This window comes from Vigna unguiculata, chromosome 11 (assembly GCF_037176805.1).
Source record: "Vigna unguiculata cultivar grain cowpea cultivar isolate G323 ecotype 2 chromosome 11, ASM3717680v1, whole genome shotgun sequence".
NCBI classification, from domain to species: domain Eukaryota; kingdom Viridiplantae; phylum Streptophyta; class Magnoliopsida; order Fabales; family Fabaceae; genus Vigna; species Vigna unguiculata.
The window spans coordinates 39,251,650-39,277,019 of NC_140802.1; the positions used below are offsets into that span (position 1 = coordinate 39,251,650).

The 25,370-nt window shown below is 31.0% G+C and overlaps 2 protein-coding genes and 5 non-coding genes across 7 annotated transcripts; 1 reads left to right on the forward strand and 6 right to left on the reverse strand.

Moving 5' to 3' along the window:
- Positions 1 to 5,308: 5,308 nt before the first annotated feature.
- On the reverse strand, positions 5,309 to 7,396 carry PSAO (photosystem I subunit O). Its single transcript, XM_028053378.2, has 4 exons — positions 7,203 to 7,396; positions 7,032 to 7,110; positions 6,759 to 6,938; positions 5,309 to 5,564 (listed from the first exon to the last, which is right to left on the reverse strand). Exons 1-4 carry the CDS (start codon positions 7,276 to 7,278, stop codon positions 5,474 to 5,476), a joined length of 426 nt encoding a protein of 141 aa, XP_027909179.1. The 5' UTR covers positions 7,279 to 7,396; the 3' UTR covers positions 5,309 to 5,473.
- On the forward strand, positions 5,673 to 5,744 carry TRNAQ-CUG (transfer RNA glutamine (anticodon CUG)). Its single transcript has one exon. It is a non-coding gene; the product is annotated as a tRNA-Gln (tRNA).
- A 2,152-nt stretch (positions 7,397 to 9,548) lies between the features above and the next one.
- LOC114168753 (F-box protein At2g27310-like) lies at positions 9,549 to 12,468 on the reverse strand. The gene is made up of 2 exons (XM_028053670.2): positions 11,167 to 12,468; positions 9,549 to 10,441 (listed from the first exon to the last, which is right to left on the reverse strand). The coding sequence occupies exons 1-2, from the start codon at positions 11,632 to 11,634 to the stop codon at positions 9,914 to 9,916; spliced, it is 996 nt and encodes a 331-aa protein (XP_027909471.2). The 5' UTR covers positions 11,635 to 12,468; the 3' UTR covers positions 9,549 to 9,913.
- Positions 12,469 to 17,324: 4,856 nt separating this feature from the next.
- Positions 17,325 to 17,422, reverse strand: LOC114170949 (small nucleolar RNA Z157/R69/R10). The gene has a single exon (XR_003601300.1). It is a non-coding gene; the product is annotated as a small nucleolar RNA Z157/R69/R10 (small nucleolar RNA).
- A 308-nt stretch (positions 17,423 to 17,730) lies between these two features.
- LOC114170954 (small nucleolar RNA Z152/R70/R12) lies at positions 17,731 to 17,835 on the reverse strand. The gene has a single exon (XR_003601305.2). It is a non-coding gene; the product is annotated as a small nucleolar RNA Z152/R70/R12 (small nucleolar RNA).
- Positions 17,836 to 17,988: 153 nt separating this feature from the next.
- Positions 17,989 to 18,072, reverse strand: LOC114170952 (small nucleolar RNA R11/Z151). Its single transcript, XR_003601303.1, has one exon. It is a non-coding gene; the product is annotated as a small nucleolar RNA R11/Z151 (small nucleolar RNA).
- Positions 18,073 to 18,202: 130 nt separating this feature from the next.
- On the reverse strand, positions 18,203 to 18,300 carry LOC114170947 (small nucleolar RNA Z157/R69/R10). Its single transcript, XR_003601298.1, has one exon. It is a non-coding gene; the product is annotated as a small nucleolar RNA Z157/R69/R10 (small nucleolar RNA).
- Positions 18,301 to 25,370: the final 7,070 nt, after the last annotated feature.

The following is a 25,370-nucleotide window of genomic DNA, read 5'->3' on the forward strand; positions in this document are numbered from 1 at the left end:
TCTCCTATAATATATATATATATATATATATATATATATATATATATATATATATATATATATATATATATATTTTATTATATGATTATTGTTATCATTTAATATTTCAATTCATTGTCCTGATTTATGGCTTCATTCTCTGCACTGCTTTCATTCATTTCCTCACCTTCTTATTCTGTAATTCTATAATATTATACACTCTGCATTTAGCACTTAAACCCTGATCACACTTGGAATGTTCCTTAAATCTGTCCATCATTGCACACTTTTCACGGTATCATCCATCCTTTTCTTTAATTATATTATTATTTTAATTTTAAAATTCTAGTTTAAAGCTACACTCTTTTATCAAATTTAAAAGAAATTAGTTTCAATGATAATATAATATCACTGTTGGGTTTTTAGTTTTTAGAAAGTTTAAATCTTTGTTTAACAAATTATAGTCCTAGTATTACATTTTTGTGAAGAATTTAAGATTTTAAGAAAGTTTAGATCTTTATTTAAAAAATAATATTTTTAAGAATTAATGTGATAAGATTATATATTTTAAAAAAATTTAATGTGATGGATTAGTGTATTTTAAACATTTTTTCTTTTCCATTTATCATGTGGAATATATCTTATCTTATGATTGATTGAATATATATTTTGTTGAATAAAAAGAATATGCTGTCCAAGAATATTTTTTTCTCTTCCTTCCTGTGCATCAGTCCTTGGAGTTATAAACTTATTGTAATTGGACCAATCCCAATAATTTTCTTGATATGATTGAGAGATGATTAATGGTAAGATAAAGTTTAATTATTGTCACATCTCAGCATGTGGAGAGTCTAGTAGTATATTGATGCATTGAATGCTAAATCATTAGCAGTCATACCACTGATTTATTGTTTTCTTAATTTGAGGAATGGAAAAATTAATCAACAAATGGAGATAACCCTAACATTACAACCAGATTAAGACAAATTAGGATGAAAAAAAAGGTTGAGATATATGCACAATTAAAAATAAAAAAAAGATGCATTCATCCTTATATATGTAAAATGTTATCCAGGACTTTATTTAACTAATCTAGTTTATATGAGTCATACTTTCATGCACATTCTTAATTTTTCCCTTCATAAGTTTTGTGTGTTTTTAATCTGACACACTCTTAGTTCTTAACTCTTACAACTATAATACATCTTTATTTGTTTTTATCTTAAATAATTTTAGTTATATATATATATATATATATATATATATAAAAGGTTGTTTTTATTTTACGAATTAATAAAAGTACTAAAATTAGGTATAGTACAGATTAAATATTAGTACAATAGTAAATAAGAATGTGTCATGTATCCTCATTTCATTTTTTATTTTCTTTTCTTTTTATTTCCTAGGATTAAGAGTTTTGAGATTGTACTCATTTGTTATGGATGGATTTATATCAAAGGATTAAACCCAATGTATGTAAAAGAATTGAGATCACTTAAACTTAAAAGTGTTTTTTTTATAATGTGATTAATTTTTTCATTTTTATTTAATGTGAATTTATATTTAAATTATAATAATCTCTTTCCATTTACATTGGTATAATTCTCAAACAAAAAGCTGAGGTTTTTATGAGAAAACACAGTGATAATGAGATTTAAACTTAACCTACATAAATACTTTAACATCACTCTGGATAAAAACTTACAATGTTTAACATTTTTATTTTTATTCACACTTAAACTTTTAATATTATAAAATAAAAAATATAATCACCTACTTATACAAAAACATTGTTTATAGAGATCACTTACATCTTTAATTTTCTATACAAAATGTATTTTCTATATCAATAAATGGTTACAAAATTCATTCAATATATATCCACTTAAACGAAAAAACGTGACATTCATATTACGTATCCTTCTACAATTAATAATCGCAACGATATTAAACAACAACAAAAATTGAATATGTTGTTGCAATTAATTAAGAAATAAAAATCGAAGAATGAAAATTTATCGGTAAAGAAATTAGGAAGAAGCAGAATTAGGCGAAAAGAAAAAAAGAAGTACGGAGTAATAATTGAAGTAGGTGTCTAATCCCACACCACTGCCACCTTCTGCATCTTAAAACTCAATCAATCATCTCAACATGTCACCGGCTAACGCATTCTTTTTCGATGTGGGCTCCAACAAACAAACGCTTCAACTCCAACTTCCCTTTCACAAAACAACACTCTATCCTCTCTTCTTCTAACATAACATACACTGTGCTTTCATTTCGACATTTTCACGGAATACTCATTAACTCGGTTCAGAGTCCAAAGTCTCAGTCAGTAGTAGAAACAGTTATGAAGAAATTTGAAATGGGTGTTTGGAGTTGGTGAAGACATTATTAATGGTTGAAGAAAGTGATTGGGTAGCATCTTAATGTGAAGATTGCCGACAAGAGACGGTAGTTAGATGAAGCGATTGATGAATCAAGAAATTGGTCCAATCGCTTCTTCAATTGCAAAATCAATGAACTCTTTCTCTCTGTCTGTTCCTACAAGACACCACTCACCGCAGACGGAGAAAAAAAAATATTCAACGTACTTTTCCTCCATGCAACTGCCAAACGCTACCACCATTCAACTCCCAACTCTCATTAGCTACTGAACAATTTCTGCCACACCTTTCTCGTCCATTTTTATTTCTAAAAAAATACCTAATATTATATATATATAATATCCATTTATGTTATTTTAATTAATAATTAATTATTTTAATTTTTAATATAAAAATGATAAAATAAATAACATTAATTATTTCTAACTAATGATTTCTTAATACATGGGTTAACATTCTCATTTCAATTTCGTCAAATAACATCAATCATCTTTTATTTGATATATTATTCATTTTAAAATATGTGTTTTATTATAATTTTTCTTTTAAAAAACACTTTGAACGGAGGAATAAGTATCTTGATCTTTATGTTTAAACTATATATGAATATTAGAGTAAAGATATATAGGATAAATATGTTTTTATCCTTTAATTTTTTGTGAAAATTGAAATTAGTCTCCTATTGAAATTTTGGCTCAATTAAGTCTCTGAACTTTATAACTACGTGAATTTAAAGTCTTTCTACCTAAATTGTGCGGTTCAAACACGTTTTTTAATTAATATTGAACCAACCATAAATATATCTAATGTTAACGGCTCACATGTTATAATGAAATTTATTTAAAACATCAAATCAATTTTAAAAAAATATCGATAAAAATTGGTGCAAATTACACCAAAAGTTTTGAGAGAAAACTAATTTCAATCTTCATATTTAATCCATATATATTTAAAAAAAATCATTTGAAGTCCTGTCAAGATAAAATAAACAAAAATTTACTTTTTAAATAAAAATTGTTGGCCTTTTTCATTTCAAAATATAATTTCCTTGAATGACTTAATCATAATCGTAATTTAAAAAAAAAATGAAGTTAATGCAAACTGCACTATTTTAATATTTGTTTTTTCATCCAATTTTTGAAAGAAAAAAAAATCAACAAATAAGTTGTAAATAGACAGAATATGTTGAAAGAAGAGTTATATATTGAAAATGTAAACACTGTGTAACTTCTCCTACACCCTTTAATAATTTTTATTTTGTATATAGGTAAATATATTAATTTAGCTGTTGAATTTGTTATATCAATCTCATAATCATTCTGATCAAAATATACATAACTTAATATTTGCTTATACTTCTTAAAAATATAATATATGTGAACCTGAAACTATTTTATGAAGTATCAAATAACAGTACAATTTTGTAAACTTAATTTATTCAAGGAAAATTTTTAGTTTAATGGTTACACTAAAACTATAAAGTTGTTAAAGGAAATAATTTTCTTCAAATTTACTCTAACGGGTTTATTTATTATCACGTTGTATGAAATGTATTTATAATTTGATTATAAATAAATTAATAAAGACTTAAATATATTTGTAGATACCATAAAATAATTGGTTTTGATTATGTTTATTATCTTTAGGATATTTGAAATTACTATTTTTAATACTTATAAAGCATATAAATTTTTATTTTAACCACTAACAATATGAAAAAAATATTTAATTTACTGATCTTTAGAATTCTTTTAGGAAACATTATATCACAACGTTACTATTTATCTTTTGAAATTATTCTTTAACATTTTATTAACATATATAAGAAGTTAACTACTATTATAAATGTTAAAGATTAAAAATGGTGATTTTTTATTATATTTTAGAAATACCTAAAACAAAACAAAAATTTTCATAACCAAAATCAAAATTCACTAATTGTACGCAAACTAAAAACATATATAAGACAATGATAAATTATAAATAGTTATTTCTACTACTTTATACCATTCACTCCAAGAGAAATGATATAATATTAAGATGAAAACAATACTCAAAGTACGTCATTAAAAAAAATATAGAATGCAATATCATTTTATACCACTTTTCCATGTTTACGAAATGTTCCAATAAAAGTATTATCTATATAAATATTAAAAATTTAATGTATAAATTTATTCCCACCCCATAATTCTATAATATATCTTACAAACTCGAATTGCTGAATCAAAAGTTACATAAAAGTGATAAATAATAATATTTCACAAGAAATATTCTTAGATCTCTTAAAGTCGCATATCTTCCTTCTGATTCACCATTCCCTTTTTGACTTAAGACGTCTCTTCTATTCACACAAATTTCTCTATCCATAAATGGCATACTCATAAGTACATATTAATTTCAAAAATTGTTCATCTTCTTTGAGTAACTCAAAGATTGTGTATGTGGGACAATGCTTTATGAAAGAAAGAATGATGTTGTAAAAAATTGTCACTCAGGGTTGTGTGTTTCATAATTGTTAAGTGCAACTTTGACCACCTCATTGTTTTTTAAGAAAAAAAAAATTGTTGATGTTTCATCATGAAGAGTGATATTTTGACAACTAAATTTTGACAATTTTTTCTTACAACATAATGTGACATCTTCTAACTAGTTTTGAAACATAGAAAAATTGCTAAAAGTACAAGAAATGACTTTAAAATAATTTTAACTAATAAACATATTCTTTTCTTTTAATATATCTTATTTGTTATATTTGTTGTATTGTGGGTACTAGACATTCATTGAAGTAACTAATGCAATTCCCAACTCTTAGATTTCTAGAATAGTGGCATAATTGAGATGGTTTTATTTTTCTTGATCAATAAGTAGACAATGATAAATTAGTGAAACTAAAGAGTAGCCTTTGAAAAAAATGGTAGGAGTGAAAGGTGGGACATTGATGAGGAAGGAGAAAGTACATGAGCAATAATAATATACAACATTATGAATATTACACAGATTTCTAAGGTAAAAGGTAGCATATAGAGTTATACAGCATAGATTGCAATTGCAAGGCACAAAAGGAGAAACAAAAAGAAAGTGAAAACAGAGCATAGGTTTGGAATTCAAAAGTAGTCTTCAGTCCTTCCCTTGAAACCAATTTGCCCAAAAGTGAGACACAGGAACAAACCAAGATGCCATGTAACCAGCCATAACCTGGGAATAACATTTGTCTCACAAATAATTATTATGTCTTATGTTGCTCTAAATTTTTTTGACAGTTTTACAAGCATATATTTATAAATTGCATTATAGTTCATCAATGGTCCCATGGTCTAGTGGTTAGGACATTGGACTCTGAATCCAGTAACCCGAGTTCAAATCTCGGTGGGACCTTTTGTTTTTCAACTTTTTATTTTAGTTATATAATTATATTTTTAAATGTTATTTTGGTCCATTGCCACTGAACAAAATGGGCTTTACTCTGAGCCCAAGTCCACTATTTTCATATTTTTTTTTCCTTAAAAGTAGACAAAACTATTATAAATCTTAACCAGCCAAAATAAAAAAAAATTAACTATCACTCAATCTCATTGATAATATAAGTGAAATGAATAATTATATGTTAAAATATTAGTTAGCAGGAGGTTGGTTGGAGCTATTGTTGAAAAAAAAATTACTTTTAAAAATTACTTTTGTGGTTTTGAAAAAAAAAATCTGTTTCTCTTAAATAAACACAGTAAATACGACGTCGATGTATAGTTTTGTGAATGAAGAAAAAAGTATTTAAAAGAAGGAATACCGCTAAGTGTTTATTTAGTTGAACACTTACAAGATTAAATTAATTTAGAAAAGGACAGGTTCTTCAATTAGAAAAGTTTATCTTAAAATTGATTTTTGAAGTAAAATAAACCATGTTTAAATATTTTCATTTCAAGAACAAATTAGTATCAAAATTTAGTTTGAATTTCTTATCTAAATATATATTCATAATTAATTTTAAGTAAAAAAATTAATGTTAAAAAATTTCAAATACTTATTTAATATCATATTGACCAATTATGATTCCCACTATTCACCTTTCTCTTCGTTCTTGGGTGTGATTTTTGTTGCAGTAGTTAATTAAGAGTATTAAAAAGAAACTCCAATAGGGTTTTATTTCACTTTTAAGAGTTTTATATCGTTTCAGTGATAAAATTGGAGATGTGAATATGCAAGTGGTGATATTAAAAATTATTTTTATTCTTAACACTATGTAATCTTGTTTAACTAAAATTTGATCGATTATTTATCATTAAATCAAAAGTAATAATTAATAATTAAGGCGTAATTCTTTGAAATTTTCTCCTACAAAATTTATATTATATAGCGAAGGAAAAAGAAAAAAAAGAAAAGTATGAAGTGACTAACCAGAACTGGGAAGTAAGAGCAGGTGGAGTAGGGAAGTGAGCAAGCTCAGCTCCAATGCTCTCGAAGAAGAGACCAGTCAGACTTTTACCGTCGATTGCCGGTATGCTGGAAGGTGCTAGCCATCCGATCAATCCGAACCCGATCACACTGTAATCTGTCCGCAGCCAATTCCTCTCGAAGCTTCAATCACCGTTCAAAAATGTCATCATTCATTCTATTTTCCCTTTCTTTTAATTTCAAAATTAGACAAAATTAATCTCTAACTGAAATTACCATGTAACCCTTCCACCCTTTCCCATTGCCACACCTTGCCTCAAGGGGTTCCTAGCACTCACAGGGGCTCTCACGAACCCTGCAACACAATTCACAAAAACACAGTATCTCTCGCATCATGCTCTTCTCAACTCAATCAAAATCAATTTTAATAACTTCGTTCATGCGTACCGGAGGTGAGGCGAGACGCGGTGGAGCCCAGGGCTGCGCCACCCAATCCTGCGACGGTCGCCAAGGAGGTTGTCATTTTCGCTCTGCTCTCTGAATCACCGCTGTGAGGAAGTAGGGGCTGTGCTAGTTTTAGGGTTCTTATTCTTCATATTCTTTTCTATTCTTCATATCCTTTGAGTTAGATTGGGTTTGGATTGCGTTTTCATGGATGCCAACGTTACTCAATCACATTGCGCCACGTGGAGTTTATGAGATAAAGTGGGGTCTACATTAATCTCTCTCGTCCACTGAGAAAGAAAATCATTGTCCACGTGGAAGAACTTGTGGCATGCATTCAATCACATTCGATCTTCAAAATGATATTCATGTAAATTATAAGGAATAAAACAAGAAAAGACAGACACAATTCTGTTTAAAAAATCAATAAAAATCATGTATGATTAAAATGTACGAAGGTCGAAATTAAATTTTGTCTGTTTTTATTAATTTTATCAAATAAATAATCTTTAATAGAATCTTTTAGGTAAATTTTATTACAAAATATATCATTCTGAATCTTTAAGTAGACAAACCTATTTAAGATTCTATCTTTTCTTCAACTTTTGCTTTTTTTTTAAGTTTTCAGATTTTAATATTAATTATTTTAATAATATTATTACACTTATAATAGTAAAATATTTATATATTGAATATGAGGCTATTCTTTATCTTTTTTACTTTGAAGTTGCAAAAGTACAATAAGGTAGATAAAACTATTATAAAACTATGAATTGAATTATCTTACGTTTAAGAACTCAAATGTGGCTATTTATGTGGAGTATCACTTTACCATTTTTAGTTACTAATATGTAGTTATATGTACGGTAGATTTTTAATTTTTTTCTTTAGGGTATAGAGTTTAATTTTATTTGACAACACGATCGTTCACTCAATTTTCTAGAACAATCAAATTATTATTTTAAAAATATTTTTGTAGCGGTCAAATTTTAAAGTTACAACATACTTCAAGGAAGAATGATAAGAAAATTTTGAATTATCTTAGCTAAATATTGATTCCAATACGTTTGGAAGTTGACTTGGCGAAAACTCGAGATAGTTGAATATTATAACTTGCATGATAAGAAACATAGTGAGGACAAAGACATATAAATATTATACTCTACACAACAAGAGGTTGTCTTAGCAAAGACCCAAGACGTCTAAACATTATACCTTGGACAACAAAAGACCATTATGTGCGAAGATCTAAAATATCTAAACATTATACCTTTAATAGCAAAAGACCATCCTAACGAAAACCTAAGATGTATAAACATTATACCATGCACAAAAGAAGGTTGTGCTGGCAAAAACTTAGGACATCAAAATATTATACCTTACATGATAAGAAATCATAAGACCCAAGATGTCTAAACATTATATCATGCACAATAGGAGATTACCCTGGCAAAAATCTAGGACATCTAAACATTATACCCAACACAACAGGAGGGTATAAGACCCAAGACTTCTAACATTATATCTTACACGATAGGAGATTGTCCTCGCGAAGACCCTTGATGTCTAAACATTATACCATGCATGGCAGAAGGTCGTTCTGACCTAGGACATCTAAACATTATACCCTACACGACAGAAGATCATCATAGTAAAGATCCAAGATGTTTAAAATTATAGTATCATCATAGGTTATATGTATATGACCACTACGGGGATTAGTTATAAGTATTAAAATCTCAAGATTTGCATGAAGAAAAATATCAATGAATAATAATTGCAGGAAGATGACGCAGGATGACCTAGTATGAGGACCCAAATCTAATCTTAGATGTTTTGATTTAATTATTAGATTTTGTAATTTAGATTTTTTTTTTTAAATATAACTTCAATTTATATTTTATTATCTTTCTATTTTAGAAGATATATGGTTTTGTAACTGAAATACTTATAAATAGAAAAGTAAAACCAAAGGCCTAAAGGAGTTAGATTTTTTCTAGCTTCAAACAATTTTAACTTTGAATCAAATTTTTTATCCTTTCCCTATCTTTTGCTTTTCATATCAGAGCTTTAAACTCTTGATCGAAACAATTAGTTACTAAGTTCGAAAAGATTCACAACTTAAAATTTAAAATATTTGAAACTAGAATTTTTTTTTTCTATTTGCTTTGTGTTTATTGTTTGACAACGGAGTAAGAATATCATAATTCAACTAAAAAACAGTCATTATTTCTAACCATCAAATTTCCTAATTCAACTACTCTAAGTCTCTATAACTTTCAAAACAATAGCTTTATAATTCTATCTCCTAATGCTTAAAAAAGTAAGGAAAGAATAATGGTCAACACATTAAACGATAAATAATTTGTAGTTTATACTACATAACTTTATTGTGTAGATCAATTTATAGTACTAAGCGTGGCTCAATTTATTTGGTAACGAAGATACTACAAAAATGTACATTGTGAACTTTTTTAAGTATAGGTTGGATAAAATAATTGGGTTCTAATTTGGGCGATTATTGGGCTTCTCTGATTTGAACCTGGGTCAGTAAGCCCAATAGCGAACCGTTTTACTTAGTGCACTCTTTCCTCAACCGTCAACCGGACGATGACATAGAGAAAGTGTTGGGCATGGTGAACAATCCCTCAAACAAACGGTGTTTTCCTCTCCAATGACTGTACAACGAAGGTATACGATGAAGAGTTAAAAGGTTAGAATCCAAGGAGGAAGCAAAAGAAGAGAGAAAGAAGCAAAGCGAAGAGTGTTGAAAGAAGATCACGTGCTTTCTCTCTTCTAAACTTTCTTTCTCTTCTCTCCTTCATCAAGCACGTGAACTTGTCAAACCTCTCCTTCTCCCTCACCGCATCCACTTTCTTCCTCACTCCACTCTCCATGCCTCTCTGCAGAATCTCCACACCCTCCTTCCCACTCAGTTGCCGCCCCTCCGTGTCCTCCATAACCAGATTCACCTCCCTCACGTGCACTTCCCCTCCCACCTTTCCACCGCACGTGACCTTCACCACGCACTGCACCCTTTCCCTCACCATCTCCGCCGCGTACAACACCTCCACCTCCCGTGTCAGCCAGTGCCGCCGCGCCAACACCGCCCTCCGGCTCGAAATGTTCGTCGCACGCTTCCCTGTTGGATCCACCACAATCCAGCTCACGCTCAGACTCTCCTCCAACTGCTTCAACCACTTCTCTTCCTTCCTCGTGAACTTCACCGTCGTGGGAATCATCTGCAACAAAAATCAACCATCAATTCTCTTCCCTAACTGTGTCACCAATTACTGATAAAAAAATATTTTATCTATCGTTATTCTTTTGTTTGGACTTCGAATAAAATTACAAATAAAATTACAAGAGGAGCGATGGCAATAAATAAAAGATTATAACGTTTAATAAATTCTAGTTACGTAAAAAAAAATTACTTCCGTACTCTTTACGTGTTCTTTTGCAATTTTCTTTTTTTTTTTATCCGACTATTATTTAATTGTCTTTTATGTTAATTATTTTTCATTAAAACAATATTAATTAGTTGAATTCGTAAATTATAAATGTTACGAATTATTCTTTTACCAATGAAAAATTGAGTCTAGCTTAAAAATAAAAATAATAATTACAATTTTGTTCCTCTCTCATTTTTGTATTCACAATTATAGTTGTAACAACTTTATTTGCCCTATTATAGTTGTCATGTAAAGAATTTAAATAGTTGTCTTAACTTTTTAGTCCATTCCTAATTATTATTTTTCATGCACGCCTTAAAATACATGCACATTAATTAAGACTTGATATTAATAACATAAAATTACTATTTCCATTAATCTATTTATAAATGATTCTTTATTAGTATTTCCTAAGACAACAATCATAATTAATTAATAAACTTTCTTAATAGCTATTAGTTAGTTCAAATGTTGTGTTTAGAGATCGAGCTGGTATTAAAAGTATGTTTAACTACCTCGTTGGGCTCGAGAGCGTCCACCCACAGCGGCGAGGAAAGGAACCAGTCTTTCTGCGTTTCGATGCGTTTCACGCGCGAGAACACGGGCCTTCCCTGGAAGTATATGTCCACGGCGGAGATAAGCTCCTCTGGCGGGGGCGGCGGCGTGCGGCGGGGATGCAGAGAGAAATGATGGAGGGAAGGGAAGGCGTCGGAGTAGATGGAGCGGTGGCCACCGGGAATGGTGGAGATGACGCGGCGGGCGATGGGGTCGCGCAAGGAGGGCCACGTGGCGGTGCAGATTTGGCGCCAGAGATCCTCTTGTGTGCAGAGGCGGTGCATGAGCGAGGATACGGATGCAGCAGATGCCAGCGTGGCGGCGTCGAGGCGCGTGAGGATGTGCGCGTGGATGATGTCAGGGTGGAGCGCGGCGAAGATTGAAGTGTTTTGGGTTGTTTCCGACGGTGGCGAGGTAGTATCAGGCATGGTTGTTGCGTTCCAGATTCTCAGTTTCTTCGCGTGGGAAGAAAGCACGTGCAATAGACTTAAGAGAGTGAAGATGTGTTGAGGGAATCCGAACGGAAAGTATGAAAGGAAAATATTGGAAATGAATGAATGAAAAACACGAGTCAAGTCAATGGTGGCTGTGAAAGTCCAATAGTCCAATTCAGCTTTCGGCACTTCTCATGGAAGATCTCGTTAGTTATAAGAAATAAAAATGTTAAAATAAACCTCTTAAAAATAAAAGTCTAAAAAATATATATATTAAAAAAAAAAAACACACAATAAGAACATTACAGTTTCCGATGAAGATGAGATAAGCTTTTATTCATGATTAACACGTGGCTACATCATTGGTCGACTCTTTATTATTTTGTTTAAGAATTTAAACTAATATTATATAGCATTATATATTGAAAGTTGCATGCAATATAAAATTCGAAGAATTAAAATCAATGATGAGATGGGGTAATGGTAGGGTTCAGTGGCTCATACGTCATAAAACTTAGTCTATATTCCATTTTGGCGGCTAAAGAGCAAGTAATCAACTACCTAATTTCAATTTTTAATTTTGCTTACTTAGCCATCACTGTTTAAATGAATTCACAATCTTAACAATTTTTTTCTTTTATAAAAATTGTTAGCAGTTAATATTTTGTTAATGGTTTACCTTTTTTTTTTCCTTTTTCTTAAAATTAATTTTATATTTCATAATTGTTGAACCCGCAATTACTTTTATTTTATAATTCTACAGTCTTAACAAATTAACAAGTTCAACAAAAATCAAATTAAATATATAGCAACTGTAAGGTTGCATATTTTTCACTCAACCCTAGATGTATACAATATAATTTTTTTTAATAATAAAAGAATGAAATACTATATTAATAGTCAAAGAATGATTTAATATAATATATAATCTTCAAAGTTATTGTTTCATCCTAAATTAAAATTTGAATGTTCTGGATTACCTTTGCACTGTCTTTATGCTTAAAAGCACTTCTTTTTCTTTTCAAAGACAGACCAGTGTTCAAAAATTGATGAGATAAGCTGCAGACCTTTCTAATGTTGTTTTGCATTCTATTTCTTTCTCATCTAACATTCCAAGATAGTATAGAAAAACGAATAGAAAGTTCAGCAACTACAGTGGAGTAATTTATTTTAAAAATGATAAATATTATTATGACTCTTCTACACGTTGAAGGGTGAACAGAATTATAAATTTAATACATTTTCTTTTCCCTCATTTTTAGTAAATGATAAATATGTTTTTGGTCCAATTTAGTCTCCTAACTTTATAATAGCATGAATTTAGTCATTTTCACTAAATTTTGATAAATTTATTTAACGTTTCAAATGTAATTCATGATAACATTTGAGTTGTTTATGTTGTATTGTTTGACACGTTATTAGCTCACATTGAAGTAAATGTGAAACAGTATAAACAACTCAAATATTATCATGAAAAGAATTTGAAACATGAAATAAATTTAACAAAATTTGATTATGAAAACTAAATTTATACAGTTATAACATTAAAAAACTAAATTAGATCAAAATTTTGAAGAGAGACTAATTCTAATTTTTACTGGACAAAAAATATATTAACACTTGTATAATATAAATTTAAAAACATAAGAAATCCGGCACAAACCAACGTCATTTTCATTCAAGCACAAGATAATATCATATTCATCCGAGCCTTCAATTATCGAATGGGGCTTACCTCTTGTAGCCTCCTTGTGTTATTGGTCCCGGATTGGTTTCCTTTTTGGCTCTGATGGGTTCCTTTTCTCCTGCTTCCACTTCTTCTGCTCGATGTATATTTGGAATCTGTAACAAATTTTCGTGATGTATGTGCTGAATACCCTCTACTTTTCTTCTCTGATTTTGGCTTTATTTTCCCCACGCTCAAAAACTGTCCGTGATTTTAAAAGAGGTTTTTGTTTTGTGTAATTCTGTGAGATTGGTGATGAGTTGTCTAAAGGATTAATACCGAACCACCCCTTATGCCTCCAACGTGTAAACCTGTGAAGGAGAAATGACGGTTTCTTCTTGCCATTTTTTTTTTCTGCAATTGGATCACTTTTCTCCTTTTCAATCACTCCAAACAGACACATTTTTTTTTTTTCATACTAACTATTAACTGATGTCCAAATAAGAAAAGGATAGAGTCTGCCAAAAGAAAATACAGATGGCGTGTGCAAGAACTATGATCCATTTCACTTTTTTTTTAATTCAAATAAAAGTAAAAATAAAATAAAATATTATTTATTTAAAATATTAAATTAATTTATTTTATTAAATACTAGCATAAACACACTCTAGACGTATACACTTTTTAAATATAAGTAATTAGTAGGTGATGATATTGTTTTTAAGTAAATATATAAAATAAAATTATATTTATTAAAAATAAAATGAAATATATCAGAAAAGATAAGAAAAAAATTGTTGATAAATAGAAGAAAAGAGAAAAAATAAAGATAGACAATTTTATAAAAAGTTTGTAAAAGTAATGATCAATTTTTAAAAATTTAATAAATAATTATATTTTAAAGGATAAAATTAGAATTTTGAAATGTGAACATAAAAAGGTAAATTCTCTTTATATATTATATATTGTTATAGATTAAAATGCAAATTGTGTATTTATTATATTATAATTACTAAATAAATATTTCGTTGGATTTATTAAATAGAATCTACTTTTATATAATCTATTATATTAAAAATGCAATTAATTATGTAAATTTGTCTCAAATTTTGGCGTTGGAAACAAATAGAGCCTATTTTTGCTCTCACATGTGAATAGTGAATTTCAGTGTCTTTTAATCCATCACAATACTGTTAGGACAAATTTGATTACTGTTACTATTTTGTTATATCCTCTCATGAGCGTTAATTAAGATTAGAATGACTGAGTCAATTTTAAAATGATTTGATTTGAAGGAACACAAAATTCTCTGGTGACACTTTCTCATTCTTATCCAATCAAAGTTAGGATTGGTAATGTGCACAGTAATGAGAAATTGGGCATTGATGGCGGATTTGTTAAGTGTCATTGAGGTTAGGAGTATTATTGATGTTAAAGGTTGGGTTACTTGGTGAGAGATATTTACTGTGAGTGTCCATGAATGAGAAGAGATATTTATAATCTATACAGATTTAATACATTCATTTTTATAGGAATTTCACACAAAATCACAATTAAATTAAAAAAAAGTACAATGTGCATAAATTACGATGGTGGTGCTTTATCTTGGTATAATTATTTGCAACGTATCAAGTTTCGTTCCAATGTGTCTAAATGATACTCACTTTTAACTTTGCATCTATTTAGTACCCAAATTAGTTAATTTGCATCAATTTGGTCCCTTTTAGTTGACTCCGTTAAATGACTTAACGTCTGACCATGTTGACTACTTAAGTAGGAAAAAAAATATTACGTGGCATTATCAGGTGTGTGATGTGGAATAGTGTTTTGAAAAATGAAATTGAAAATTAAAAGGGGGCGCGATTTGGGAACGAATTAGAAGTTGGTGTTCAAGTGAGAGGCGTTGTCGTGAAGTTAGGGTTCAATTCAAATTGGCGATTTCGAGCGTTGTGGAGGAAATTGAAGCTGTAATTGACATCAAAGTGGTCGGGTTTGATTAATTTAATTGTTTTATGCGGTGTTGTTTCACATATCAAACCTTGTAGTGAGGGCACCCCCAAAATTGTTTCCCACAATTCTTCGTTGTTCTTGCAACTCTTAACACTGCAATCTCCCCGCAATGGCAATGTGGTGTTCCACTCACTGACCCAGATACAGTACCAGGAGAAGAAACACTGTGATTATGTGACCCACACGAACAAGATGACCATGGATAACTAAAACCACGCGACATTTCCCTATTCGCCAGCGACTTGACCACTGCAGCAAATAAGCTTCACGGTCACTGCACCAATCGAACAACGAAGAAGAAGATGAACATGGGAATGAGAAATTAGGGTTTTTTCAGTGTGAAAAATCAATTGAAATAGGGCATGACACGTTACCCACCAATTGTCACTGTACAATTATTTTCATTGACATGTATTTGTTCTACAATGCCAGATCACTGTTCCGTTAACGGCATTTCTGAAAATTTAACGGGATGGACCACATTGATGCAAATTAACTAATTTGGGTACTAAATAGATGCAAAGTTAAAAACGGGTACTATTTAGACAATACTAAAATATCGCGTTTTAGGATGTGTTCTGGATATGTGACTGGAGTAAAGTAATGGTGCAGATTTTGAATGTCAGTACAACAACTTTTTATCAATCACCCATGCATATCAAGTCTTTATCAGCCACCAATGCATACCAAGATTTTATCAATCACCGATGAATACTCTTCTTAGAAGAGGAAAGAAAAGTAAATATGTTGTTATAGTGACTAGAATCCACGACCCCTATGTAACATAGCATTCTTCAAGCTTATCTCTAAAATCTATTTTTATATAATCTTTCATATTAAAATTATGTAAATTTGTCTCAAATTTTGTCATTGGAAACAAATAGGGTCTATTTTTGCTCTCACATATGATTACTATTACTATTTTGTTATATCCTTTCCTTTCATAGGCGTTAATTAAGATCAAAATGAATAAGTCAATTTTAGGAGGATTCCATTTCAAGGGATACAAAATCTTCCTTTAAATGAATTACTTAATATTTTTTTCTTGTTTATCTCATGACCTCTTTTATGTGAATATTTTTTGAATTAGTTAACATTATTTCTTTCTTGAATATTGAGTTAACATTATTCCTAGTTTATTGGTATCTCAAGTGAGAATTGTTGTGTTTGAACTGAAGATGGATTGATATAGTGAATTTGGAAGAGAAGATGAAATCATTTCAAGTAAGGAAAAAATGATTTGATTTTGAGAAATAAAAATTTGTCTCTGATATAATCAAATGAAAGATATAAAAAATGTTTTACTGAATAAAACTAGATTATTTCCATTTTACCCAAAGAATAAATTTAAATATATTTAATGAAAATTATCTTAAAATAAAATGTGAATTGTTATTTAAAGTTTAAAAAATACTAAATTGAGAATAACATTTACTTAATATAATAATTTATATATTATTATTATTATTATAATAAAAATAATTATTATAATGATAATAATAATAAAGTTATTATTATTTTATAAGAAACACAATTGATTCTTGATTTAGCAAAACTCTCCCTCCCTCCCGCCACCATCACTTGCCTTACCACCATTTGGATTGACACGCTTCTTGAGACATACCATCACTCAATCTTCATGGACAAATTGGTAAATGACAGTTTTATGGTTTTTCTCCTCTTCTCATTTCTTTACAATTGAGCAACTTGTTTTTCCTCACTGACATTTCAATGTAAATCACGGTGTAATTCTACTCGCCTTTCCATCTTCAAACCGTAATTCAGTTGAACCAGCTATTCTCAATATTTTGAGAGATTGCTAATATATTTTCATCAAATTCTAAAACGGTCTATCAATCGAACAACAACTTCAAAAGTTGGTAAAGATTTAAGATATTCAAATTATCATCATAAACTACAAAAATTTTATAAAAAAATCAAATCCAAACGAAAGTTATGGAATAAAAAACTGTTAGTCAAGCATGTAATTTTAGGGTAATCCAAGATTTGGTATGCTCAGACAGCCAAGGGTTTCATAATCAACTTCTGAGTATATTCCCAGATCAGAAACTCTAGTCCACGAAATTGCCTCTTCATAGCACAAAAATCAAATTATAAAGTCCAATGTTAATTTCACAAATGCTTAATTTTCATACTTATGATTTTAATAAAAAGTGCATCCATAATCATATAGCTAAAGAATATGAAACAACCCAGTATATTTAGTATATGCAACCATAATTCAATAAACATTCCTCCTCACGTGAGTGTTCATGTTCATGTGAAATAACAGTGTATGGTGATGAAACCATCAATCAGGATGACCACAACTGCTCCTAAATTGCCTAACCCTTAGGCATTCATTCAAATTATCTTTACAATGATTTAATGCAAAAAAAAAAATCTCTGACTATGGTACTCAGTGGAAGGAGAAGTCGTTCAAATTTAAGGCTCACGGCGAAACTTATGGTTACGTCCACTGCCCATAACACAAAGGTGTTTTATCTCATCATAGTACCATTAACATAAACATTAGTACTCACCATGTAACAAAACCCATCAATTCAGGTGATAGAAATAGCGAATTAAGAACAAGTTCATCAAATTAGAACTACGAACACAAAGGTCAAGTGTACAAATTTTGAAACAAAATATTAAAAACAATCGATCAATGGCTTCAGTGTGTGTAACAATCAGATCATTGATAAAAATCTCACTGAAATCCGCTAAGATAAATGAATTATCATCATAAGCCAGATTGTTTTCTCAAGCCAATTCAGCTTACTTACATTACAAAAGATCAATCACATCTGAAAAAGGGTGAGTTCCAACACAATTATTTTGGAAAATGAAAAATGTTCATAAAATAATTAAATTCTGAAACTATGATGTGCTCAGACAGCCAAGGGTTTGATAATCAACTTCTGGGTAACTACCCAGATCAGAAACTCTAGTCCACAAAATTGCCTCGTCACTGCACACAAACATAACCTAGAATTTCATCTTAGAAAGCAAGAATATGCAGAGACGTTAAAAATCATAAAATACCGAAACTCAATTTCATAAAGGCTGAACTTTCAGAAACATTCAGACTCGAAATCATAGAAGACGAATAACCCTAAACGAGTGACGAAGATGAAGATGGAAACAGATGAGACAATAGGTTCGATCAAATAGGCAGTGAAGAGTGAGAGTGTCAAAGACTAAATTAGGGTTTACGGATCTTGAGCCGAACACGGATGCGAGAAATCTGGACTGGGCTGGAACTTAAAGCCCAAATATACAATTATAAACCCCTAATTTATGATAAAAATATTATAGGTTTTTGTAATAAGTAACTTTAATTTTAAATTTAAGCAAACGAGCTTAATAATTAATCGCGTAGATTTTTATTCAAAAACTCCACTAATATTTATTTTTTTACTATAATTTTTCATACATATTTTAGCTATATTTTAGGATATACAATATCCACAATAGATATTTATTTTAAATAACTAGCATTGTTTGATAAATAAATTTTAAAATATATATTATATTTTAGTATTTTTAAACATATAAATTACATTTTAGATAATGATAAGCAATTTATACCTGTGATTAAAGGTTTTTTTTAATTACGGTGACAAATTGGATAAATTTTATTTTAAATTATAATGAATCAATACAAAAATATTAACTAAAAGTATACTTTTAATAAAATTTGAATTTATTTTTAACAATTTCGTTAGTGATGAATATTCAGCTCATTCATTAAAATATTGTTAGAAAAACTAAAATTACATTTTAAAAATAAAAAAATAGAAATATGTTAATGAAAACTTTAATAAAGGTAAATTAAAATAAAATGTAATTATAAAGGTTGGATTTATAGTACAAACTCTTTGTAATATCATAGTCCTAGCTAATAAACAAAATAATAGAAGGTAAGATAACGAAATACTGTATAATAATTCTAAAATGGATCCTAGAAAAATTTGCATTTAACATCATTAATTCATTAATTCATTCTAACGGGTTGAGCATGGATAGTGCATATAAATAACCCGACCTGCAACACAAAAATTATCAACTACCTGTCTTGCTATCCACGCGAGTATCCATTTTAAAAATATTTGTTGATATTTTAAAATTTGTGGGTACTCGTGAATACTTACAAATATTTTTTAAAATATTTTATAAATATTTAAAATTAAATTTAAATAAAATTACAAAAAAAATTCAAATAAAATATAAATTAAACTAAATATAAATATAATTTAATTTAATCCAATGTAATAAAATATAAATTAAAATTTAATTTTAAAATTTAACTTAATAAAACATAAATTTTATTTTATTTTTATTTTTTTCAAGTAACGGGTACTCGCGAGTACGGATAGTATGATATCCGCACCCGACCTGTTTATAAGTGGGTATTAAAATACCTGCTACCTACAGGTAACAAATACATGCGTGTACCAACTATCTGACACATATTTTATTCGCGGATACCCACGGACATGAGTATTTTTGTCATCCCTATGAGAGAAGCCATGAAGGGCCAAAAGAGAGTGGGTACTATCTTTTTCATGGATCTTTATGGTTGAATGCACATTTATACCTACGAGTATAGTATTGATTAAAGATTGGTTTACATGTGTTTTATCCGGTAGCGGATATTCATCAAACAAATTTGAACGGGTCAAAATAATACACTTAAAATTTATGTATTTAATTATTGTTATTAATTTAACAAAAATATATATAATTGAGTATTGAATTTCTCCTTAAAAATGATAGTTTTAAGTTGTATTTGATATATAATCCATTTAAAAAAAATTATAATTTCATCTCTTTCACTTTTTACTCATTAGATACTCTCAAGAATGTTTACTAGTTAATGATTAAGTTTCAAAGAATTAATATGAAATCTCCACTAATTCTTCGAATATTAAGAAATGATTCATCTAATCTTGTTAGGTTTATAGAGGGGGTTTCACTGGGGAGAACAAACACCAATGAGACCTGAGCCCAACCACATAAGGCATTGACACCACTTTCAATCCAAAACCTTAAGGCAATCTTTATCCTTATATAGTGCTCTACTTTATCATTTATAGTCAATGTGGGAATTAGACTCACACTTTGATTCCTAATAATCTCCGCTCTGATACAACTTGTTAGGTTACACAGGACGCCCTTGAGGCTTTGGATTCCAACGATCGACCTATTGAGATTGTCAAAGTAGATGGGGGTGATGCTTCTGGCTAGAGAATGAGTTTTTGGGATGATGAATTTAAACATGTGGCGCATGGGCGAGTAAACAATTGATCCTTAGCGGATGATGTGATTATCTCTAAACATGATTCGACCTCTATTCACGAAGGGTTGCTACGATCTCTACATCAAGCTGAAACCTCTTCTCTTTTCTTGATTGATCGCCTGAGGGCCTCAAAGCAGAGGGAATTAAAGTTTACGACAGATTTGGATGTTGCTAAATAAGAGGTTGACAGGCTCTAATCTAACCTGGCCAAGCTTTCTAAGACTAAAAAGGCTCTAAAGGATAAAGAGTCTGAGTTGACAACTCTTAAAATGGGAGTTGATGAGTTAACTCAAAAGGTGCAAACCTATGAGTTGACGTTGTTCTTTTCGAATATCACGCATAAACTTATCCTTCCTAGACGTCGATCCGATTGAATTAGCGTTTAATATTTGTTTTAAGATAGGAGTTTTGAACCAACAATAGCAATCTCAGATTGGTAGGATCTTCGAAATATTGAGGTTTTATCAAACATGTAACAAGGTCGGACTAGTCAATGCACTGAGGCAGGTCGGACCGACGAAGCCCTTAGTATGTTGAGGCTTTTACCCAACATGTAACGAGATCAGACTGCTGAAGCTCGCAGTGTACTGAAGCAGGTCGAATTGATGAAACCCTCAGTCTAGTGAAGCCCTCAGCGTACTGAGGTTTCAACCAAGCGCATAGCGAGGTCAGACCAATTAAGCCCTTAGTATACTGAGGTTTTAACCAAGGGTGTAGCGAGGTCAGACCGATTAAGTCCTCAGTGTACTGAGGTTTTAACTAAGCACGTAGCGAGGTCAGACCGATTAAGCCCTCAGTGTACTGAGATTTTAACCAAGCGCATAGTGAGGTCGAACCGATTAAGCCCTCGGCGTACTGAGGTTTTACCCTAGTGCGTAGCGAGGTCAGACCTATTAAGCCCTCAACATACTGAGGTTTTACCCAAGCGCGTAGTGAGGTCAGATTGATTAAGTGCTCAACGTACTGAGGTTTTACCCATGCGTGTAGCGAGGTCAGACCGATTAAGCCCTCAACGTACTGAGGTTTTAACCAAACACGTAGCGAGGTCAGACCAATTAATCCCTCAGCGTACTGAGGTTTTAACCAAGCACGTAGCGAGGTTAGACCGATTAAGCGCTCAACATACTAAGGTTTTAACCAAGCGCGTAGCGAGGTCGTACCGATTAAGCCCTCACCGTACTAAGGTTTTAACCATGTACGTAGTGAAGTCGGACCGATTAAGCCCTAGCGTACTGAGATTTTACCCAAGCGCGTAGCGAGGTCGAACCTATTAAGCCCTCAACGTACTGAGGTTTCAACCAGGCGCGTAGTGAGGTCGGACCGATTAAACCCTCAACGTACTCATTTAATATAAGTTGTATTTGATATATAATTCATTTTAAAAAAATTATAATTTCATCTCTTCACTTTTTACTCATTAGATACTCTCAAGAATGTTTATTGGTTAATGGTTAAGTTTCAAAGAATTAATATGAAATCTCCATTAATTCTTCGAACATTAAGAATCTCCAATGAGACTTGAGCCCAACCACGTAAGGCATTGACACCACTTTCAACCCAAAACCTTAAGGCAATCTTTATCCTTATATAGTGTTCTACTTTCTCATTTCTAGTAAATGTGAGACTTAGACTCACACTTTGATTCCTAACAATCTCCGCTCTAATACCACTTGTTAGGTTTACAAAGGGGGTTTCACTAGGGAGAACAAACAACACCAATGAGACCTAAGCCCAACCACATAAGGCATTGACACCACTCTCAACATAAAACCTTAAAGCAATGAGTTTATGGGTCTTTATCCTTATATAGTGCTCTACTTTATCATTTTTAGCCAATGTGGAACTTAGACTCACATTTGGATTCCTAACAATCTCCCCCTCAAGTGTGAGTCCCTTCAACCACATTGGTACACTCCCCCTCCAGCGGAAGCATTCCCAACCACGAGTACTTTTTCTTCTGCCTTTTCTGTATTGTCGTTCTTTTTAACGGGACACACCTACCTATAAGCCTTGTCAGGAAGACTTTCAATACAAGAACCATATTGCACTCGTATGAGCTGGTTTTAACCGTCGACTCTGATACCATTGGTTAGGTTTTTAAGGAGGGGGTATCATTAGGGAGATACAAACACCAATGAGACCTGAGTGGTGTAACATGCAGTGTAGCATCACTATCAATAATCCACATGCTCTCATCAGATACAAGATTAACGAACTCAAAGTCACGAAGAAGAACAAGATCACTACCTGTAGTGGTAGTGACACGATCATCGCCACAATCATTCTCTTTTTGCTTGTGCTTCTTGTCTGCATTGTCCTTTTTCCACTTAAAACAATATTTCTGAATTTGCCCTGTTTTATTACAATAATGACCTTCTATATTCTTATATCTTGACTTGTATCTTGACTTGGACTTGGTCCTGCTTTTCTCTCTATCACCTTTCAGTTCCTTTTTTTGACTTTCCCCCTAATTTTTGTAACAAGCATATTAGATTGAGATGAAGAACCATGTGTCTTCCTTCTCATATCTTCATTAAGAAAACCGCTTTTTGCCATATGTAAAGAAACAATGCTATTTGGGCGGAGTTTGTAATTGAAACACGAAATATCTTCCAAGACTTTGGTAGAGTATTCAATAGCCATAGTCCCAAGAATTCATCATCAAAGTTTATACCCATTCTTGACAGTTGATCTAGGAGCCCTTAAAACTCATTTAAATTATCAGAAATAAAAGAATTCTCCATGTACCTCAAATTCATCAAGGAATTCAACAAATACAGTTTATTATTGCCTGACTTAGAAGCATACAAATATTCAATCTTCTCCCACAAAGTTCTAACATGTGTTTCATTAGCAATGTGATTATAAACATTATCTTCAACATATTTCCAAATAAAATCACACACTTATTAGTGCTCAAAGTCTCATTCTTCATTAGACATAGAATTTGACTTCTGTGTAGCAAATACGAGAAGATGCAATTTCATCACAAACAACACATATTTCATTTTTCCCTTCCACAAGTGATAATTTGAACCATTCAATGCAACCATCTTTGCATTTGCCTCCATCATTCAAGCAAGTAAATATAGTTCAACCAAGATCTCTAATGCCATAATAAAAAAGCATCAATAATAAATCACCACAATCATAAATAAAGGCACCAAGATTTTTAATGTGGAAAACCCTTCAAATCAAGAGTAAAAATTACGAGTCGTTCAGACCAAAGAAATAGCTATACTATGATCAACAAGAGTACAAAAGAGCCTCAATCAACAACATAAATTAGTGTCAACACCCAACCAAATTGCAAAGCAACAAAGCTTTCAAATAGAGAAGAAAAATCTATAAAATCACTATTGCAATGCAAAATTAATATCTCCCAACTCAGACCTCATATGAACAATCTGACCAGTCATAATGAAGAATAATGTGTTTCGAACATGCTGTAAAATTTTCACTCCGATCCAATGGTGAACAAATCTGCAGTGTCAATTTTACGGTGGCAGCTTTGTGAAAAACGTGAACAGATTTTTTCCTCTACCTCTCCCTATATGTGCTAGGATTTTCAGTGTGTTCTGACTCTATTGTTCTGCCTCTCTATTTATTTGGCAGCCCCCTCTCCACTAGGTTAAGTGAGACATGTGCTTCTCAAGTTTTGGATCTTTTCTCCACATAGGAAGGGAGCCCAATACCTAACACCATATGGTAGATGACAATTGCTATATCTTTCTATATTTGCCTGGGTTTGGATAGGTTTAGGTTGCTCCTTTCACACCATAGGGAGTGAACGTCCAACAGTTATCATGTTAGATATGAGATCTACCTAGCTATTGTGAAGACTTCATCTAGAGTTTGTTTCCTCTTGACATGCCACATCTGTTAGGTTTCTTATCGTTGTGGATTATGTCTTGAGGTTGACTACATCTTTAAAGATCTATGAGATTATTTAGAGTTACCCATGAAAGAATCATGTAAAAGTTTATAGACCCAAAATAGGTTTTCCCTGTACATAATAGGACACAAAGTCAGAGCATATGTGTTTGTTTAAATCTTCAAATTATAAAATGTTAATGTCATCATGTTATTGGCATTTAACATATTACATATCAATATTCATTTTTATGTTTCTCTTTCTTTTACTTTAGAAAACGTACATATACATATAGCATTGTACTTTGGTTTTATAAGTCATGCATGTTTCTTAACTTAATTTTCATTATAATCCATTCATTCATATTGTTTTCATTTATTTTTTTGCATTGAATAAGTTTTGAAATCTTGTAAGTCGTGCCTACAATTATGGAGTCAAATAAGATTTCAATTTTCCAAAAGAGACATATTTTTGCAAAAAAAAAAAGAAGGTCGGAGGTACAAAAGGCTGAAAGATTATAAGTCAGTTGATGACAAAGCAACAGTCTAGGAGTTTCACCTATGAAGCCCAGACACAGACACGGACACGACATGGACACAGACACGGAGAAGCGTCTAAATCGAAAATAGGGGCAGTAAAAGCAAGTATATAGTCAACCTTCATCCACCAATTATCATTCAATAAAGTTTCTTTGATTGTTCGTGCATTATCAACATTATCCTCTTTGTAATTAGACCATTCATTACTAATTACCATCTCTTGGAGTCCTCTTTTCAAGCTTCTAAATCTTTTAAGCATGATAATGGTTGAAGCAAATCTCGTTGGAGCAACAGAAAGAAGCTTCAATGAATTGAAGTTATTAAACATTGATAATC

Coding starts and splice junctions, on each gene's coding strand:
- LOC114168753 (XM_028053670.2), bottom strand. CDS start 11,634: ATGCCTGATACTACCTCGCCACCGTCGGAAACAACCCAAAACACTTCA. Junction 10,442..11,166: donor ACGCTCTCGAGCCCAACGAG/GTAGTTAAACAT, acceptor TTTTTGTTGCAG/ATGATTCCCACGACGGTGAA.
- PSAO (XM_028053378.2), bottom strand. CDS start 7,278: ATGACAACCTCCTTGGCGACCGTCGCAGGATTGGGTGGCGCAGCCCTG. Junction 7,111..7,202: donor CGCGTCTCGCCTCACCTCCG/GTACGCATGAAC, acceptor ATTGTGTTGCAG/GGTTCGTGAGAGCCCCTGTG. Junction 6,939..7,031: donor AAGGGTGGAAGGGTTACATG/GTAATTTCAGTT, acceptor CGGTGATTGAAG/CTTCGAGAGGAATTGGCTGC.